The sequence below is a fragment of the Meles meles genome, chromosome 1, assembly GCF_922984935.1.
Source record: "Meles meles chromosome 1, mMelMel3.1 paternal haplotype, whole genome shotgun sequence".
Classification (NCBI taxonomy): Eukaryota; Metazoa; Chordata; class Mammalia; order Carnivora; family Mustelidae; genus Meles; species Meles meles.
In genome coordinates, this window is record NC_060066.1 from 45,319,230 (window position 1) to 45,341,466 (window position 22,237).

Genomic DNA, 22,237 nt, shown 5'->3' on the forward strand with positions numbered 1-22,237 from the left:
TTGTGATCTCTATCTGTCTCCCTACTTGTGATCTCTATCTGTCTCTCCCTACTTGTGATCTCTATCTGTCAAAAAAATAAAATTAAATTAAAAAAAAAAAAGAATGCTTGGATCAAACAGGAAATCAAAGAAGAACTTAAACAATTCATGGAAACCAATGAGAATGAAGACACTTTGGTCCAAAACCTATGGGATATGACAAAGGTGGTCCTAAGGGGGAAATACATAGCCATCCAAGCCTCCCTCAAAAAAGTGGAAAAATCCAGAATACACCAGCTATCTTTACACCGTAAAGAACTGGAGAATCAACAACAAATTAAGCCAACCCCCCACACAAGAAGGGAAATAAGAATAGAGCAGAGATCAATGAAATAGAAACTAGAAATACAGTAGAATGCATCAATGAAATAGAAACTAGAGATACCATAGAATGCGTCAATGAAACTAGAAGCTGGTTTTTTGAAAGAATCAATAAGACTGATAAACCATTAGCCAAACTGATCCAAAAGAAAAGAGAGAAGACCCAAATTAATAAAATTATGAATGAAAAGGGAGAGATCACAACTAACACCAAAGAAATAGAAACTATCATCAGAAATTATTATCAACAGTTATACACCAATAAGTTAAGCTATCTAGATGAAATGGATGCATTCCTGGAAAACTATAAACTCCCAAGACTGAAACAGGATGACTGAAACATGAATAGACCGATATCTAGTCATGAGATTGAAGCAGTGATCAAAAACCTCCCAAAAAACCAAGAGCCCAGGACCTGACGGATTCCCTGGGGAATTCTACCAAACTTTCAAAGAAGAAATAATACCTATTCTCCTGAAGTTGTTTCAAAAATTGAAGCAGAAGGAAAACTTCCAGACTCTTTTATGAAGCCAGCATTACCCTGATCCCCAAACCAGGCAAAGACCCCACCAAAAAGGAGAATTTCAGACCAATATCCATGATGAATATGGATGCTAAGATTCTCAACAAGATCCTAGCTAATAGGATCCAACAGTACATTAAAAAGATTATCCACCATGACCAGGTGGGATTTATCTCTGGGTTGCAAGGGTGGTTCAATATTCACAAATCAATCAATGTGATAGAACAAATCAATAAGGGAAGAGAGAAGAACCACATGGTCCTCTCAATTGATGCAGAAAAAGCGTTTGACAAAATCCAGCATCTGTACCTGATTAAAATGCTTCAAAGTATAGAAATAGAGGGAAAATTCCTCAATCGCATAAAATCTATCTATGAAAAACCCACAGTGACTATCATTCTCAATGGAGAAAAACTGGAAGCCTTCCCATTGAGATGAGGAACATGACTAGGATGCCTACTCTCACCACTGTTGTTCAACATAGTACTAGAAGTCCTAACGACAGCAATAAGACAACAAAAAGAAATAAAAGTATTCAAATTGGCAAAGAAGAAGTCAAACTGTCTGTTTTTGCAGATGACGTGATACTTTTTGTGGAAAACCCAAAAGAGTCCACCCCCAAACTACTAGGACTCATACAGCAATTCAGTAATGTGGCAGGATACAAAATCAATGTACAGAAATCACTTGCTTTCTTACACACTAACAGTGAAAATACAGAAAGGGAAATTAGAGAATTGATTCCATTTACTATAGCACCAAGAACCATAAGATACCTGGGAATAAACCTAACCAAAGAGGTGAAGGAACTAACTCAAGGAATTATAGAACACTCATGAAATAAATTAAAGAAGACACAAAAAGATGGAAGACCATTCCATGCTCATGGATCAGAAAAATAAACATTGTTAAAATGTCTATACTGCCTAGAGCAATCTATACTTTCAATGCCATTCTGATCAAAATTCTACCAGTATTTTTCAAAGAGCTGGAGCAAACAATCCTAAAATTTGTATGGAATCAGAAGAGACCCCGAATTGCTAAGGAAATGTTGAAAAAGAAAAACAAAACTGGGGGCATCATGTTGCCCAATTTCAAGCTTTACTACAAAGCTGTGATCACCAAGACAGCATGGTACTGGCATAAAAACAGACACATAGGGGCACCTGTGTGACTCAGTGGTTTAAAGTCTCGGTCTTCAACTCAGGTCATGATCCCAGGGTCCTGGGATTGAGCCCGTCATCAGGCTTTCTGCTTGGCAGGGAGCCTGCTTCCTCCACTCTCTCTCTCTCTGCCTGCCTCTCTGCCTACTTGTGATCTCTGTCTATCAAATAAATAAATAAAATCTTAAAAAAAAAAAACAAAAACAGACACATAGACCAGTGGAACAGAGTAGAAAGCCCAGAAATGGACCCTCAACTTTATGGTCAAATAATCTTCAACAAAGCAGGGGAAATATATACAGGGGGAAAAAGACAGTCTCTTCAATAAATGGTGCTGGGAAAATTGGACAGCTATGTGTAGAAGAATGAAACTCTTACACCATACACAAAGATAAACTCAAAATGGATAAAAGACCTCAACATGAGGCAGGAATCCATCAGAATCCTAAAGAAGAACATAGGCAGTAACCTCTTCGACATCAGCCACAGCAACTTCTTTCAAAATATGTCTCCAAAAGCAAAGGAAACAAAAGCAAAAATGAACTTTTGGGACTTCATCAAGATCAAAAGGTTCTGCACAGCAAAGGAAACAGTCAACAAAACAAAGAGGCAACCCATGGAATGGGAGAAGATATTTGCAAATGACAATACAGACAAAGGGCTGATAACCAGGATCTATAAAGAACTTTGCAAACTCAATGTACACAAAACTGATAATCATGTCAAAAAATGCAGAAGACATGAACAGACACTTTTCCAATGAAGACATACAAATGGCTAACAGACACATGAAAAAATGTTCATCAGGTAGATTCAAATCAAAACCACATTGAGATACCACCTTACACCAATCAGAATGGCCAAAATTAACAAGACAGTAAACAACGTGTGTTGGAGAGGATGTGGAGAAAGGGGAACCCTCTTACACTGTTGGTGGGAATGCAAGTTGGTGCAGCCACTTTGGAAAATAGTGTGGAGATTCCTTGAGAAATTAAAAATAGAGCTTCCCTATGACCCTGCAATTACACTACTGGGTATTTACCCCAAAGATACAGATGTAGTGAAAAGAAGGGCCATCTGTACCCCAATGTTCATAGCAGCAATGGCCACAGTCACCAAACTATGGAAAGAACCAAGATGCCCTTCAACGGATGAATGGATAAGGAAGATGGGGTCCATATACACTATGGAGTATTATGCCTCCATCAGAAAGAATGAATACCCAACTTTTATATCAACATGGACAGGACTGGAAGAGATTATGTTGAGTTAAGTCAAGCAGAGAGAGTCAATTATCATATGGTTTCGCTTATTTGTGAAGCATAAGAAATAACACAGAGGACATGGGGAGATGGAGAGGAGAGGGAGTTGGGGGAAATTGGAGGGGGAGATGAACCATGAGAGACTGTGGACTCTGAGGAACAAACTGAGGGTTTTGGAGGGGCAGAGGGTGGGAAGTTGGGTGAGCCTGGTGGTGGGTATTATGGAGGGCACATATTGCTTGGAGCACTGGGTGTGGTGCATAAACAATGAATTCTGGAACACTGAAAAGAAATTTTTTAAAAAATTAAAATAAGAGTCATTTATGGTTTGTCTCCCTCCCAATCCCATCTTGTTTCATTTATTCTTCTCCTATCCCCCTAACCCCCCATGTTGCTTCTCCATGTCCTCATATCAGGGAGATCATATGATAGTTGTCTTTCTCCAATTGACTTATTTCACTAAGCATGATACCCTCTAGTTCCATCCACGTCGTCGCATATGGCAAGATTTCATTTCTTTTGATGGCTGCATAGTATTCCATTGTGTATATATACCACATCTTCTTTATCCATTCATCTGTTGATGGACATCTAGGTTCTTTCCATAGTTTGGCTATTGTAGACATTGCTGCTATAAACATTCTTAACCTCACAAAACAATCTGGGGGTTGCTGGGGGGAGGTGGGGTTGGGAGAGGGGGAGGGAGTTATGGACATTGGGTAGGGTATGTGCTATTGTGAGTGCCGTGAAGTGTGTAAACCTGGCGATTCACAGACCTGTACCCCTGGGGATAAAAATACATTATATGTTTATTAAAAAAAAAATTGGAAGGGGAGGCGAACCATAAGAGACTATGGACTCTGAAAAACAACCTGAGGGTTTTGAAGGGTCAGGGGTGGGAGGTTGGGGGAACAGGTGGTGGGTAATAGGGAGGGCACGTTTTGCATGGAGCACTGGGTGTTGTGCAAAAACAATGAATACTGTTATGCTGAAAAAATAAATTAATTAAAAAAAAGAAACTTAAAAAAATTAAAATAAAAAAAATAAAGACAATGAAGAGAAAAAAAAAGAAAAAGAAAAAGAAAACCCGAAAAACTCCAGCTAGAGCTGATACACAAATTCAGTGAAGTTCTAGGATATAAAAATCAATGTACAGAAATCTGTTGCATTTCTATATACTAACAATGAAGCAGCAGAAAGAGAAATCATGGAATCAATCCCATTTACAATTATGCCAAAGACCCTACGATACCCAGGAATAAACCTAACCAAAGAGGTAAAGGATCTATACTCTACAAACTACATAACACTTATGAAATAAATTAAGGAAGAAACAAAGAAATGGAAAAACATTCCATGCTCATGGATTGGAAAGACAGATATTGTTAAAATATCTGTGCTACCCAGAGAAATCTACACATTTCATGCAAACACTATCAAAATACCACCGGCATTTTACAGAGCTGTAACAAACAATTCCTAAATTTATATGGAACCAGAAAAGACCCCAAATATCCAAAGTAATGTTGAAAAAGAAAACCAAAGCTGGAGGCATCACAATTCAAGACTTCAAGCTTTACTACAAAGCTGTAATCATCAAGACAGTATGGTACTTGCACAAAAACAGACACATAGATCAATGCAACAGAATAGAGAACCCAGAAATGGACCTTCAACTCTGTGGTCAACTAATCTCTGACAAAGTAGGAAAGAATATCCTGGAAATAAGAGTCTCTTCAACAAATGGTGTTGGGAAAATTGGACAGCCACATACAGAAGAATGAAACTGAACCACTTTTTTACACTATACACAAAAATAAGTTCAAAATGGATGAAAGAACTAAATGTGAGAGAGGAAACCATCAAAATCCTAGAGAACACAGGCAGCAACCTCTTTGACTCAGCTATAGCAACTTCTTGCTAGACACATCTCTACAGACAAGGGAAACAAAGGCAAAAATGAACTGTTGGGACTTCATCAGGATAAAATAGCACAGCAAAGGAAACAGCCAACAAAACTAAAAGGCAACCTACAGAATGGAGAAGATTTTCATAAATGATGTATCAGATATATGGCTAGTATCCAAAGTCTATAAAGAACTTATCAAGTTCTTATACTTACAAAGAACTATAAAGAACTTATCAAAATCAACACCCAAAAGAAACAAAAAATCCAGTTAAGAAACAGGCAGATGACATGAATAGACATTTTTCCAAAGAAAACATATAAGTGGCTAACAGACACATGAAAAAATGCTCAACATTACTCATCATCTGGGAAATACAAATCAAAACCGCAATGAGATACTACCTTACACTGGTTAAAAACAACAACAACAGATGTTGGCAAGGAGACAGAGGAAAGGGAACTTTCTTACACTGTTGGTAGGAATGCAAACTCTGGAAAGGAAGCCACTCTGGAAAACAGAATGGAGGTTCCTTAAAAAGTTAAAAATAAAACTACCCTATGATGCAGTAATTGCACTAGTAGGCCTGAACCTTTGGATAAACCAAAGAACACAAAACAGTGATTCAAAAGGACACATGCACAGCAATGTTTATAGCAGCAGTGTTAACACAACAGCCAAAATACAGAAGGAGCCCAGATGTCCACTGACAGATGAATGGACAAATAAGATGTGGTGTATATAGAATGCAATATTACTCAGCCATCAAAAAAGAATGAAATCTTGCTGTTTGCAATGACATGGATAGAACTAGAGGGTATTATGCTAAGCAAAATATGTCAGTCAGAGAAAGATAAGTACCATATGATTTTACTCGTATGTGGAATTTATTTTTTTAATATTTTATTTATTTATTTGAGAGATAGTGAGAGAGGGAGTGAGAGAGTGCCCACAGAAGTGGGGAGAGGGGCACAGAGAGAAGCAGACTCCCCACTGAGGGACTCTGGAATCATGACCTGAGCAGAAGGCAGATGCTTAACAGTCTGAGCCACCCAGATGCTCCCGTGTGTGGAACTTAAGAAACAAAACAGATGAACATAGGAGAAGGGAAGGAAAAATAAAGTGAAAACAGGAAAGGAGGGAAACCATAAGAAACTCTTAACTCCAGGGAACAAACTGAGGTTACTGGGGGAAGGAGGGCGGGGGTGGGAAGATAGGGTAATTGGGTTGTCGGCATTAAGGAAGGTACTTGATATAATGAATACTAGGTGTTATATGCAACTGATGAATCACCAAAGTCTACCTCTGAAACAATTAATACATACTATACTAACTAAATTAAACTTAAACTTAAAAAAAAAGAAAAAAGAAGTGAATGAAGGTCTAAAAAAATAAGAAAATAAGAAAAATATTAGGTAGCATTAAGTGCTCTGTATATAATTAAAGGAATGAAGAGATAGTGATTGGCTGATCAGGAAGCTTGTCTTAGAAGTTGATATTTAGATTGAGATCTGAACAATGATAATAAAAAAGAAATGGCCAAAATAAAGACCCCCAAACAGGAACATTCTTAGCATAGTTGAGGAACCAAGAGACATGGCTGATGTGGCTGAGCATAATGGGCAAACCCAGCAAAACTTGAGGTTGCAAAGGTATACTTGAGCCAAATTGTACATGGTTTTGTAAACCAGGTTGAAAGATTGGGATTTTACTCGAAGAGTAGTGAGAAATGACTGTAGGGTTTTGAGCAAACATAGCATTAGTTGGTGTATATCTTAATGGCAGCCCTCTGACAGCTGTATACAGAATGGTCTTCAGGGGAGCAAGAGATAAAGAGCAGAGCTAACACATAACTGCAGTGGTCAGGCCAAGAAATTAGGATGGTTTGGGCTAGAATGGTGGTGATAGAGATGGAGAGAAGTGGATGAGTGTGAGATATGCTCTGGAAGTAGGGCCAGAAGCTTGTGAGATGTAAGAGAAAGAGATTAGTCATGGATAGAATCAAGCTTTGGAGCTTGAACGCCTGAGATGAGGACAATTAGGACAAGGGCAGGATGGGGAAAGACAAGGAATCAAGAGTTCTGTTTTATCGCTATCAAAATTAAGATGCCTTTTAGACCTTCAGGTGAAAATGTCAAGTAGGAAGTTGTAAATGTAAGTCTGAACTCTCTAACGTGGTCAAGACCAGAGGGTTAAATTTGACCTTTCACCAAGTAAAGGGTATCCTATGGAATTGTAAGAGATCACCGAGGGTGAGAGAGTGGGAGAGGATTGAGCCTAGCAGAGGAAAAGGAATGGCCAGTGAGGTAGACAGGGAGGGTGGGACACCTGCAGCATCTGGTGTAGCAGATCTCTTTATTAAGACTGTGCTCAATCCTCAAGAACCAGACTTTTCCTGCTGACGACTTTCTACTGCATCCCTCTCTGGAGTATTTCCCTTGGCTACTAGGAGAGGCTTAACCTGGAGGTGCTTGGAAGATTATGCCTCTACTCCACCCTCTCAGGGTGGAGTATATCCTATAATGAATGCAGGGATGTAACAACCAGCCCCCTTGCCTCTCGTGCAGGGCATGTTCCAGAACTCTGATGGGATAAGGCTAATTTCTCCTGAAATCAGATCTTAACCTTGATTCTTTCCCTGCTCTCCTCTGCTTCCTCATACTTTTATAGGTTTCTCTTGCGAGCACAGCCTCAATAAATTACAAAAATCTATGACTTAGGTTCTCCAAGATACATAGTGTCACAGAAGCCAAGGGAAAAGAAAAGGAAAAGAAAGCTATTTTTTAAAAAGAAGATGCAGGCCATATCCCAGGGGAAGGTTAAGTAAAATAAAAGCATGGATATAACCACTGGATTTAGCAACATGAAAATCATTAGTAACCTTGGCAATAGGGTGAAGTGTTGGGGAAGAAACTCTGATTGAGTAGGCTGTGGAGAAAATGTGAAAAAGTGAAGATAATGGGTAATAGACAATTCTTTTACGAACTTTTGCTATAAAGAATCTTAGAAAATTAGCAGACATCTGGAGGGTTTCTTCTTTAAAAATAAAAGACAGGGGCGCCTGGGTGGCTCAGTGGGTTAAGCCGCTGCCTTCGGCTCAGGTCATGATCTCGGGGTCTTGGGATCGAGTCCCGCATCGGGCTCTCTGCTCGGCAGGGAACCTGCTTCCCTCTCTCTCTCTGCCTGCCTCTCTATCTACTTGTGATCTCTCTGTCAAATAAATGGATAAAATCTTAAAAAAAAAAAAAAAAAAAAAAAAAAAAAAAAAAAAGACAGTACAGCTTATTTACATGCTGTTGGAAATAATTCTGCAGAGAATGAGAAACTAATGATATAAGGAGAGGGATCGTTTCAGAATCAAAATCCTTTAGAAAATGAGAGAGGATATGATCCAAAGTATAAGTGGGTGCTATCTCTGCATAAGAGTAGGGACTCTTATGTACATGCAGATCAGAGCCATGGTTGGATTTGGTGATAGAAAGATGAGGGAGCTCCTGACTGATAGTATCTGGCTTTTCTTTCCCAATTAAATATGAAATAAAACCACCTGCTTGGAGGAGGAGATGTACAAGGTTTGAAGAAATGTAATTTTGAAGAGCAATCTGGGAAAATGTGGTAGGGTGCCTGACAGCCACAGCTGGTTTTCTGAATGAACAGCTCCAAGGAAAGTGCTATAAAATGGATAGATGACCCATAAAAAGGCACCTGCTTTGGATGACACATTAAATGGATGGCCCTTTGGCTAGAAAAGGTAACCATCTGAAATTCTGAGCTCAACACCAAGATTATGACATATAGACGAAGAAGAGGACTCAACTGAAAATCTCAAGATTTTAAAGGATTCTAAAGTTGTACTAATTCATTCACATTTATTATATGTATATAATATGCATGGTATTCTGAATACTAGAATGACAAGGACACCTACTATCCCTCTCTCATAGTGCTTACATCTTGGGAGGTGAGACAGATAACAAAGTAATTTCTGTTAGTGTTAAGTGCTTCATATAAAGGAAAGAAAACAGATTAATGGGTTGTAAAGTAACTTTATGTTGGGGCACTTGGGTGGCACAGCTGGTTAAGCATCTAACTCTTGGTTTCAACTCAGATCAGATTCTACACTTAGCATGGAGTCTGATTGAGTTTCTCTCTCCTTCTAACCTATCCCCATACTCATGCTCGCTCGCTCTCTCTCAAATAAATAAATCTAAAAAGGAAGGGAGGGTGAGATGGTGGAAGGAACTAACTCAAGGCCAGATTGGGTCATTAGAGAAGATCTCTCTGAGAAGGTGATGTTTGAGGTGAACTCATTGGGATGCCTGGACAAGGTTGTTCTAAATGGTATTCAACTCACAAAGGGTTTCAAAAATACTGGGCATCCAGAAAGAACACATTCAGGGCTTCACTAGTAACACTCTATGGTTAAGGATAGTTCCTAAGGGAGGCCTTTAGTCATATAAGAGACAGTACGGGATAAGTTTGAAACTTCTGTTACTTCAGTAATTATCTATAGTGAAATTTCTGTTGGCATATTCAGAATATAACTCTTCCATCTTTGGAAACTAGCATATTGCCATGGATCGAAAGATGCCATCTCTACAAAATGGTTTCTCATGGTCCCCTGACCAGGGAATTATAACATCTTAAAATCAGGAAGAACTTTTATATATCACCTAGTGCAGCATATAAAATGTAAATGGATAACCCTCATGTACACAGTCAGTAAGGGTAGTTCTTTTATTTCTTAGAAGAATTATTTATTTATTTTTCCTTTTTTTGTTTGTCTGGCTCTCTGTAACTTCTAATTTTTCCCATGGCAATCTTAAAAAAAAAAAAACAACCAGCTTTATTCCCCCTGCTCTCTGCCACATAATAATTTTTCAAATATTTGAAGATTGCTATCATATTCCCTCTGAATTTGTTTCATTTTTCCTTAACCATTTCCCTCAGGACATAATTTCCAGACCCCTCACTGTTCTGGTCACTCTCTCATTTTTATATGCACCCCTCTCTGGAAACATGGTGCCTAGGGTAAGACAGGAAATGTGATCTCATAGCATAGATGCTGGTGAGACCACAGAATCTCCCTCAGGCAGATGACTGCACTTCTACTAATACAACCCAACATGACATGCACTCTTTCAGCATCAGACCACATTATTGTTGCATAATTGATTCTGTGTGTGGCCATCAAAAACCCACTTCCAAAGAGATAACTGTGAAGGAGATAACCCACATCCTGGACTTGTGCAATTGAATTCTTTTCTTAAATGTAGGAATTTACAGTTATCCCTGCAAAAATTGCATCTCGTTGGTTTTGGCTCAAAAGACCTCTCTAGTGAATGTGCTATTGTCACTCTAAATTCGAAGTCTAAAACTGGACAATGTCAGTGGGCATACTAGATCTGTTTTTCCCAACCTCACTTTGGTTAATGCACCCACCATTCTTGTAATCCTATTGCCTCTCGTGACTGAACTTTGGAATCACCTAGAACTTCTTCCTCTCTCTACACCCAAATTCAATTGGTCACCATTCCTAGTCTCAAAATTCCTTAGAGATGCATCTTTTCAGCTGTATCTCATTGCAATCACCCTAAAACTGGTAATCATTACTGCCTGCCTATAGCATTACATAGCCAAAGAATGTAAAGAATGTGTTCTGTATAAAGGGTATTTAAATTCCCTTTATCAGTCCTACTACATTATATAAACAAATGCCTAAATAACCAGTCTACAAGGAATTGCTCTACCCAATAATGTCCTAAACATTGTTGATATCCCTATAACCTTTTCTGCATCTTGGTATACTTATGCCAAACAGTGTCTATCTATCCCAACTTTCCCTAAATTTGATTTGATTTATTTGATAGGCCCATCCATACCTCGAAGTTACAGCCTGTCTGTGGCCCACCTTGAAATATATGGATGTTTCCTCTTACATCTTGGATGTGAGGTAAGCATCTTAGTGTCACTGATGCCTATGGATTATGGAATCCAGGTTTAATATGTAACAATCTTTGTATAAGTAGGAGAGAAGAGGCCAAGAAATTTGAGAAGAAAAAGTACCAATTAACTTATTAATGATAATACTAATGACTAACACTTAAATAGAATTTTATTTGTACCAAACACTGTGCCAGCCAGCCTTGTACATTCCTTGTATGTGTAGACCTCACAATATCCCTGATTTTACAGAAAAGGGATCTCACATCCAGACTATGATTTATGGTGAAATAACACAGCTTCACTCTATGGCCTGTATTCTTAACTTCTACACTACACTGTCTGTAGTAATGTGCTACCTATTTTTAAAACAAACTTACTGTTGTTCAGAATGATCATGTATATACATGTGCATGCACATATATACATTGATTCACACACACAATGCAACTGTATGTAGTACATAGAATTCTCATTTTAAATATTCTGTTGGTGTTCACACTCTGTAGTCAGTATTGCACAGTAGGCAAAGCACAGGATTTGGAGACCATCTGCTTTGCAATGTATGAGCTCTGTGATCTCAGGCAAGACCAATTCCTAAGTGTCAGTTTCTTTCCTTCTTTCTTTCTTTCTTTCTTTTTTCTTTCTTTCTTTTATGAGGATAGTGTGCCTGGCTGGCTCAGTCAGTAGAGCATGCAACTCTTGATCTTAGGGTTGTGAGTTCAAGCCCCAAGTTGGGAGTAGATATTACTTTAAAAATATGGGGATACTAGTGTCTACTTTCCAGGGCTGTCTTAAGGATTAGAGACAATACAATAAAGTACCTGGAAAATAGCAGATATTACAAAATGCTAACTATAATATTTTAGATCCAGAAGAATACCATAGTACGAAATGTTGGACATGCATGGTGCTAAAAATTCAGTAGGTACTTCCTATATATCTGTTGACACTTCCATTTGGTTTTCAAATTTTCCACCTGTTTTTTTTTTAATTTCTTCAAATTTTTATTTAAATTATAGTTAGTTAACATATAGTGTAATATTAGTTTCAGGAATAGAATTTAGTGACTCATCACTTACATACAACACCCAGTGCTCATCATAGCAAGTGCTATCCTTAATGCCCATCATCCTAGCCCATCTCCCAGACACTGCCCTCCATCAACCCTTAGCTTGTTCTCTATCATTAAGAGTCTCATGGTTAAAACTGTTTTCTTTCTTTTGTTTTTAAAGATTTTATTTATTTATTTGACAGAGAGAGATCACAGGTAGGCAGAGAGGCAAGCAGAGAGAGAGAGAGGGAAGCAGGCTCCCCGTTAAGCAGAGAGCCCGATTCAGGACTCGATCCCGGGACCCTGAGACCACGACCTGAGCCAAAGGCAGTGGCCCAACCCACTGAGCCACCTACGTGCCCTAAAACTGTTTTCTTACTGATTTCGAACTCATTTTTTCAAAGATTTCTAAGTTCGAAGCCACTTTTAAAAATGGAAATATAATTGACATACATTTTGTAAGTTTAAGTGTACAACATGTTGATTTGATACATACATAAACTGCAGTATGATTACCACCATAATTTATCTGGCACTCTATCATGTCACGTAATTATCATCTCTTTTTTGGGTCTAGGAACAATTAAGACCTAGTCTCTTAGCAACTTTGTTGTTTTTAACACAGTTATTGACTACAATCACTATTCTGTGCAGTACTTACTTATCTACTAGCTCCTAGTTTGTACCTGTAAATAATAGGTTTCTGTTAACTTGTTAATTTTACCAGAAAAGTTTTTTTTTTTATTGTTACTGTTGGTAATGTGTTCCAGGATTCTGTTTCCATTAAACTATCACTGTTACCTTAGTTTTCCACTTATTGTAATAGGTTTCTGTATTTACTGCTCGCCCTTGGCATATACCCCTTCTCCAGGAAGCCACCTTCCTCTGGTAGATGCATGGCCCTATGTACTTTTTTTTCATTTCATTTCATTATTAATTATTTTCATTAACATACAATGTATTATTTGCCCCCAGGGGTACAGGTCTGTGAATCGTCAGGCTTACACATTTCACAGCACTCACCATATCACATATCCTCCCCAATGTCCATAGCCCCACCACCCTCTTCCTACCCCCCCCACCCCAGCAACCCTCAGTTTGTTTTGTGAGATTAAGAGTCTCTTATGGTTTGTCTCCCTCCCAATCCCATCTTGTTTCATTTTTTTCCCTCTCTACCTTCCATGACCTCCCGCTCTGCCTCTCAAATTCCTCATATCTAGGAGATCATACGATAATTGGCTTTCTCTGATTGACTTATTTCACTCAGCAGAACACCCTCTAGTTCCATCCACATTGTTGCAAATAGCAAGATTTCATTTCTTTTGATAGCTGCATAGTATTCCATTGTATATACATACATACCACAGCTTCTTTATCCATTCATCTGTTGATGGACATCTAGGTTCTTTCCATAGTTTGGCTATTGTGGACATTGCTGCTATAAACATTTGGGTGCACATGCCCCTTCGGATTACTATATTTGTATCTTTAGAGTAAATGCCCCATAGTCCAATTGCTGGATCATAGGGTAGCTCTATTTTCAACTTTTTGAGGAACCTCCATGCTGTTTTCCAGAGTGACTATATCAGCTTGCATTCCCACCAACAGTGTAAGAGGTTTCCCCTTTCTCCGCATCCTCGCCAGCATCTGTCATTTCCTGACTTGTTAATTTTAGCCATTCTGACTGGTGCAAGGTGGTATCTCATTGTGGTTTTGATTTGTATTTCCCTGATGCCAAATGATGTTGAGCACTTTTTCATGTGTCTGTTGGCCATCTGGATGTCTTCTTTGCAGAAATGTCTGTTCATGTCTTCTGCCCATTTCTTGCTTGAATTTTCTGTTCTTTGGGTGTTGAGTTTGATAAGTTCTTTATAGAGTTTGGATACTATGACCAATTATTATCTTCTGCTTTGTATTGTAGTGATTGATTGTAGTATATATCTTACCTCTACTATTGAGTTGAGTCTATGTGATTCATCTAGCATTCAAAAAAAGTATCTGGAACATAATAGTTGCTCAATAAACATTAGTTGAATGCTGCCTGCTTAGATCATTTCTGCAAGCTAATGGTTCACACTGTGAAATACTGATTATGACTCCACATCTTTTTTTTTTAATCAAGTATCTATTGAGCACAGTCAGCTCCAATCTTCCCAGCTTGATTTACTTCCTTCTAAGGGGCTGCATGCTTTCCTTATTCTAAGCATCTGCTCATTCTCACTAACCTCTATACTCAATTCAGTGTAGAGCCTGCCTATCAGATGTATGCCTAGAACTTGCATCAGACAACTTCTCCTAACATTTAGTTATGCTGTGCTTGTAGCTATTAATTGCCAGTGGAAAATTCTGTGCTATTTATTGTGTCTTTCAATTGCTTATTTGATTTTTAAAATGATATCTATGACTACCTTGGATAAAAACATTTTTAAAAGTGTAAAAAAAAATAAGTTCATGCGTGTCTGGGTGGCACAGTCAGTTAAGCTTCTTACTCTTGGTTTCTGCTTGGTCATGATCTCAGTGTGGAGATCTCAGGGTCCTGAGACTGAGCCCTGGGTCACTCATGCTCAGAACAGTCTGCTCAAGACTCTCTCTCCCTCTTCTTCTGCTCCTCCCCTCCTCTAAAACTAAATAAATACATCTTTTTTAAAAAGGCGTATTTTAAAAAGGGTTCAAATATCCACTTTATCTGGACATATTTTTTAACTAAATCATGCTTGCTGATACCATTTTGGAATAAGCTGTTAGACCATTTGCCTATAACATATATATATGTTTTAGCTAGTATGTGACTATTAAACCTAAAATTCTTTAAGGATAGTGAATATTCCTATTCACTAAGCCTAAATAATACGTAATGTAATGTCAGATTCTGTAACCTATTTAATAAAAATAGTTGAATCAAATTAATGAGAGAAGACTAACAGGATTTCTACATTTTTTAATTAGCATGTGTATGACTAAGGTATATCGGGAAGGGTAGCATTATGGCTCACTCTGCTAATTCTTATAAATGCCTTTTTAAGAAAATTTTAAGGACTCTGTGACATCTTTAAAACCACAGTTTAAGGGGCACATGGGGGGCTCAGTGGGTTAAAGCCTCTGCCTTTGGCTCAGGTCGTGATCCCACTGTCCTGGGATTGAGCCCCACATCAGGCTCTCTGCTCCGCGGGGAGCCTACTTCCTCCTCTCTCTCTCTGCCTGCCTCTTTGCCTACTTGTGATCTCTGTCTGTCAAATAAATAAATAAAGTCTTTTAAAAAAAACACACAGTTTAATACGATTGCCAAATACTTCTTCTAAGTCCAGCTATTCCTGACATGATCTGAATAATTGCAAATTTCAAAACTATTACTTAATTTTGCATAACTTCTGAATATATAAAGTCAGATTTCTCAAAACAATTGTAATTTCATTGGAAAGAGAGGCAAAGTTTCTAAAGTTCAGCATTACAGCTAATCTCTAAAGATTCCTGCAACCTTTAAGCACTGTCCCCTTAGATCCCAACGTGAAACCCAGTGTCATGGAATTGGCAAGTCCTACTCACTCAGTATAAGAAGGACTCTCTGATAGACAGTCACAATAAAACCATGAACAAAGCATTACCTGTTAGCATCCTGTCAGAAACTTCTTAAGAATACAGAAGAAACAAGAGTTTCAAATTGTTAGAAAAGAGGAATTACAACACAAAACTGACACTCAGTCCAAAGGTAAAACCCAAACTGTTTGGAAAAATGAAGCATTCGGATGTTTGGTGGTAGGGGCTACAATTTTCCAAGTAACCAGGATGTTAAAGCATTCTATACAAGGTAATGTTGACAGCAACCTCAGGTGCTAAGAATAACAAAGCATGTTTTAGAGATGAGGCAACCAGGGCATAGAGAGATAATGTGAGCTGTCTCCCGTTACCCAGCAGGCAAGTGAGAGAACAGGATTGAGCCTCTTTCAGACATCTGACTGCCAGCTAGTGGAGAAAGCTCAGTTCTAGAAAGGGTGCAAGAGGCTTAACAGAGGCTTGAGCAGAGAGACAGAGGCAAAGGAAGACTAAAGGAGCTTGGAGAGAAGGAATTCCCTTGGTGCCTCTATACTTGGAGAGGATACAGTAAAGCACGATAATAAATCCCTGTTTGATAGAAAAGCCGGGCTTAGGAAACAGAGGCATTAGTTCATGGAGGAAGAAGAGATTTCCAGTGGTAAGGACAGAAGAAAGGATAGTACAGCTGACAAACAGTACAGATGACATCAGTTCCCTGCTGTTCCTCGAGGCTTCTAGAGTGAGACCCAGAACACCCCAGGAGGGAGTGAGCAGAGGGTTTGCATGTGCTGTCCCTTTTGTGTGTCTCTGCATAACTCATCCTCTAGATCGTCACTCCCTTGCACTTCCCAGGACCACCTTTCTTACCTGACTAGCGATGTTCTTTGCACAGTATAATTCTCCTTTGTGGTAATTTTCACAATTATAATTTTACATCTATCTGTACATTTGATTACCTTTCCCCACCAAACCTGAGAACAAGGACACATGAATATCATTGTTCTTTTTAACATTGCCAAAATCTAGCAGACTGCCTCATCCACTGCAGACACACACAACTATTTGCTGACCACTGGCAGAAAGGACGGATGCAAGGTAAAGAAGGAAGCAAGCCAACAAGGGAGGGAGGGAGGGCAGAAGAAAGGAAGTTGATTGTGTTAGGGGTCATTGAGAAGCACAGTAAAATTAAAAAAAAGGAGGGACTAGAAACACAATAACAAATTTAAAAACTACCCAGCTCTGCTTAGGGTTGGCCTTATTTACTGTCAATTGTTTATGGTCAAATAAGAGGCTCTGGTAGACCGTATCTTATTTCTGGGCAGCCAAACATGTGAGCCTCATAAGGAGAACATTGCTGTACTACCATTGGACCTTGTGATTGTGTCCACAATGCTACACACAATTGGAGATGATGGTTATTTTTTTCACTGGGGATTTTAAAACTATGGGCGATTTGCCTATGAAAGAACTTTGTTCCTAGGTGATGCCATAATTATGATAACACTGTGTTTGGTTAAACTGAACTCTGAAAATGGCTTCCATCCCATTCCACTCGAGTCCACCTTACGTGGCTTACTAGGTGCCAGACACAGGGACAAGACCAGGTCTCTGCCCTCAAGAGTTACAAAGTGCTTCTTTGAAAATTGTTGACATTCCAGCCCTTCATCAGTCACAGACCAAATGCATTCACTATAAATTACAGGGCATTAATGCATTTTCTTCATGTCATTAGAAGTGCTTAAAATTTCCCCAAATTTCACTAGTCAAATAAGCAAAGAAACAGGTAGGATCTGTATCTGATCTCCTCCCATTTTCTGCTTGTTGCCAGTGACTCTACAGTGGAAATACTAATTGTAATAGCAACTATAACTTTGAAAATTTCCTGTGTGCCAGGCATTGAGCTTTATTCATGTTAACATTTAACTTAGTCCTCAAACAAGAAGATAGGGTCCACGTGTTTTTCACATTTGTATCCTTGGGACCAGCACAGACACAGGAAGATGAATGGTAAATGTTTGTTAGAAGAATGCATATGTAGGGGCGCCTGGGTGGCTCAGTGGGTTAAAGCCAAGCCCTGCATTGGGCTCTTTGCTCGCTCAACAGGAAGCCGGCTTCCTTCTCTCTCACTGCCTGCCTCTCTGCCTACTTGTGATCTCTTTCTGTCAAATAAATAATAAATAAAATCTTAAAAAAAAAAAAGAATGCATATGTAAACAAATGGTAAGTGGGGACAATCCACATAGCATTTACACCTGCTTTCTTTAACCCAGTTTTTGTTTTTAGGAACTACAAGTGGAAATACCACTGCCTGATAAATTTCACACTAAGTATAAAACTAATGAAACAGGACTCAAAGTAACCTTGAAAGGGACCTCATTTTATAGATGTATTCACTGGTTGAGTGACCTTGACAAGTGACTTAACCTCTTACTGAACCATACATATATTTTATTAAGAATAGGAGGGTGGTAACTTCCTTGAAAATGAACAGAATTCCTTGCATTGTGCCTGGCCCTCAAGAAATGATTATGTTGTTATTCTATTTGATATGATTTTGTGAGTACTAAAATTTAAGAGTATTATTTTTGCTTTAGGAACTTAAAAAATATCAAGACCATTTTTATATTTTGTAGAAAATATGACAAAAATCAGAATATTGGGGCAAACTAGACTTTCTACAATGATTTTTTTAAAAAGGGTAGTCCAAAAGGCAAGGACAGTATAGACCCCCCAAAAATGTGGTAGGGAATACTTTTAATAATTGCTCATGAAAGGTATGATTTGAACCAGTACAGGAAAGAGTTCAAACTAACTTTTGAAAAATACACTCAAGGGTTTTATAGAAAGTGGTTAGAATAAGAATGATCTTGGAACTATGATATACATATCATCAGGTTATAAAGATCACAAAGACACTTTGTGGTTTAGATCATTCCTTGACATTTCAGCTCAAATGCCAGAACATGTCCTGCCTGCCTTCTCTACTGTCATCTTCTCCTTAAAACTGATCACTGCCTCACATCCTGTTCATTTTGCTTATTGGTTTCTTACAGCTCTACTGACTAGAGCGGAAGCTCCAAGAAGGCAGGGATTTTCATCCATTGCTGAGTCACCAGTTCCTAGCGCCTGAGACACAAATGATGCTCAGTACTTATGTGTGGATGGAGTAAATGGAGGCAGAAGTTGAGACCCAGGGTGACCAAGCCCCTTTTATTTAGCTGGTATGTGGCTGAACCAGTTAACATATGCAGGTCACCCAAACATTCCTCCAGGGCGAGCAGCCCCTCTTAGCTCTCTCTGAAACTATCATCTGTCCTTTCTGTTAGAAACTTTGAGGTTGACTGTGCGGTATTTCTGAACCATATCAACAATCTGTATCTTTTTGAAGGCTTCTAGCACATTTTATTTGAGCTGCATCTACAACTCCCGTTATAAAGGGGAGATGGACTTTTTTCAAAATTCCACACTGGGGAGACTCTGTATGAGAAAAATTGCTAGTTCATGAACAGCTAAACCATAATGACATTAGCTTGACTCTGACTTGTAAGGCACTTTCAATGTAGACCACAAGAAACCTGTTTTCTAAATCAGCCTGCTTCCTCCTCTCTCTCTGTCTGCCTCTCTGCCTACTTGTAATCTCTCTCTCTGTCAAATAAATAAATAAAATCTTTAAAAAAAAAAAAAAAAGTAAGGGCTGAGCTTATCCAGCTCCCTGTTTAAGGAAATTGTGAGGAAACAGAAGTCAAAATTTAGAGGCTCTCATAAATAGAAAGATGAGGAGGAAAGTACAAGGGGAGCCACAAGAAGAAGACAAAGTAATGATAGAGTCAGGATTTTTTCCCTGAGGAAATATATTTTACAGTCTGTAATTTTTTTTTTACTAAACAGCTATTGACCAAATATTAAGGAAGAATACACATTTTTACACATGCAGGAGTTTAAAAAAAAATTGAACTACCACATACCCAGATGACGATGGTATCTGGAGACTCACTCTTACAAAATAAGAAAGGAAACCAAGAATGAGGAAAATATGGGCCACAGGAAACAATGGGTCCAATTCAGGAGAGCCTCCCTAGCCTGACAGTATCCAACAAACCTATGTAATCAGCTTAGACTGGGGCAGTAGGATGGAGAGCCCTGGGGGGAAGTCACTCAAGGAAAAAGCACATTTACTAGAATATGTAATATAATCAAGTTTGAAATAAAACAAGGCCATGACAAAGGCAAAAGACACGAGAATAAAAGGCAACTGGCAACTCCAAGGGAACAGAAATGGGATATGAGGGAGAAAATATAATCATAATACATTAATTGACTCTGCATGAATGATATTAATGAATGACATCTTAGAGTTCCCCAAGAGACAAAATATTTGACCACATTTATAACTCAATACAGTGTAAATGGTATACATCTTATAAAAGTGAAAAGTTTGAAATTTTTGGTGAGGAGGAGGTAAGGAGAGCTCAAGATGGCTTAGAGATGCTGATATGGTCATCTTACAAATTGGGGACTGAAAACAGACGGCAGTTGCGAAGAGAAGAAACGAAGGTGTATTAATATTAAGTTTAAAAGATAACTGTCGGGGCACCTGGGTGGCTCAGTGGTTAAGCAACTGCCTTCGGCTCAGGTCATGATCCTGGAGTTCCGGGATCGAGTCCCACTTCGAGTCCCACTTCAAGTCCCACTTCGAGTCCCGCATCAGGCACCCTGCTTGGCAGGGAGTCTGCTTCTTTCTCTGACCCTCCCCCTTCTCATGCTCTCTCTCTCTCAAATAAATAAATAAAAATCTTTAAAAAAGAAGATAACTATGGAGAAACTAAGTCTCGTAATAGTACTTGAAAGAATGAAGAAGAATGGTATCTAAAATGGAAAAATCAAGGAAAAAGAGATGAGTGAAAAATGTGTACATATGGAGATCAGGTTTAAGGGTGAGGGAGAGTGAGATAGAAGATAGTAGCTTTTTATTATAAGCCTTTGGTTGTATTTTATTTTCTTAAAACAATGCACTGTGTTACTTTAATGGAAAAAAACAAGTCAAGTAAGGGAAGAAAATCAGCTCATGGCTCAGTCAAATCCTAAATCCTTTTGCATAGGAATTCCTCTGTCCTGTTGGAAAAGTCCAAATCTTTGTCCTGTAACCATATATATGCACTTTTGGAAGCTACCAAAGGGAGGAGTTTGTGAGTATTGCCCTATTTTTTTTTTAAAGACTTGACCACAGATTACAAGTTCAAATAATTTTTTGACTCTAGAAGGAAATGAGAAAGGTGAAGGTAAGATTTTTTTTTTTTTTTTTTTTTTTTTTTGGTAACTCTGAACTCAAATCCAATGAACTGCAATGAGTTTACTGTTCATGGGTTCTCTCAGTGCTTGGTGACAGTTTAGAAGTGACTACAAAGAAAACAGCAAAATTAGTATCCCTTGCCTTCTCCTAACCTCAAGATTTTTAGCAGCTGAGGTTTCACATTGTTGGGCAGAAATCCTTAACACAAGCATCTGGGATTCATTCATGTCAACTGTTGCTTTTTAAGAAGGGTATTCTTTTTTTAAAATACTAACCTTCTTTTAAAGACTGCTTCAGAAGAAATGAATGTTTCCTCCTTGCTATTCGCTGTCAACACTTCCATTTAAAAGTTTAGCCTGCTCTAGGAAATTGAAAGGAAACCCTCTTGCTACATCCAAAAAGTCTCTTCATTCCATATGCGAAACTTCAGGATAGTCTCCACGGTGAACAGCATCTCCTGGGTCCTCAATTCCACTTCCAGATGGAGCCCCCAAGGTAGACAAGCAGCTCCAGGCTCTCAAGCCTTTTCTAGATGACAGCCTCCAGAAAGATGAGTGTGGCAGGGACCTAATCCTCTGATTCCAGATGTGCACATGAATAAGTTGGAACATCTTCTCCCCTACCATATGTAATCCCCAAAGGGAGAGAGCTTTTTGATACCTCTCCAACAACACTCCACAGTAAGTCTTTCGGGAGCTAAGTCTCCAGATATCAAAGCCTTATTTTTCTCTCACCTCTCTTCTCTCTTCCTATCCAAAATGCTATGCTATTCCTTACCTGGGTTAAGGTGCTTATTTCCGGGCACACCTTGGGGATTTGGTTATTCTGAAGATCTAGAGTCTTCAGGCTAGGCAGTTTTTCTAATGCTGAGGGCATCTTTGTTAACTTCTTCCCATTCAAGGTAATGATCTTAGTGTTTTCACCACCCTTCAGTGCTCTTACTAACAACCTTTCACTCATGGGCTTAGATGAGAAATATAAGAGGGAGAAGGTAATCACTAGGGATTAAGTTCCTTACTGTGCCTCTTTAGAACCTCTAATTACAGAACTGGTGTGTCATGGAAACAAAAACATTCTGAGATCTACCATGTTGAAGATAGGAGGCATCAGAGTGTTACCTGTGAAAAACATAGGAAGAAGAAATAGCTGATTCCAGATTTGGGGCAGAAAATATACATGATGAGCCTAGGATATCTTATGCCAG

The 22,237-nt window shown here is 38.7% G+C and overlaps 1 protein-coding gene across 2 annotated transcripts in view; it reads right to left on the reverse strand.

Moving 5' to 3' along the window:
• The window catches only part of LRRC69 (leucine rich repeat containing 69), a 106,825-nt gene extending 84,832 nt beyond the window's left edge, over positions 1-21,993 (reverse strand). For both annotated transcript variants that reach the window (XM_046015588.1, XM_046015579.1), the window contains exon 1: positions 21,811-21,993. In XM_046015588.1, coding sequence (XP_045871544.1) covers positions 21,811-21,993 — 183 coding nt within the window. The remainder of the gene's footprint in view (positions 1-21,810) is intronic.
• Between the last annotated feature and the right edge of the window lie 244 nt (positions 21,994-22,237).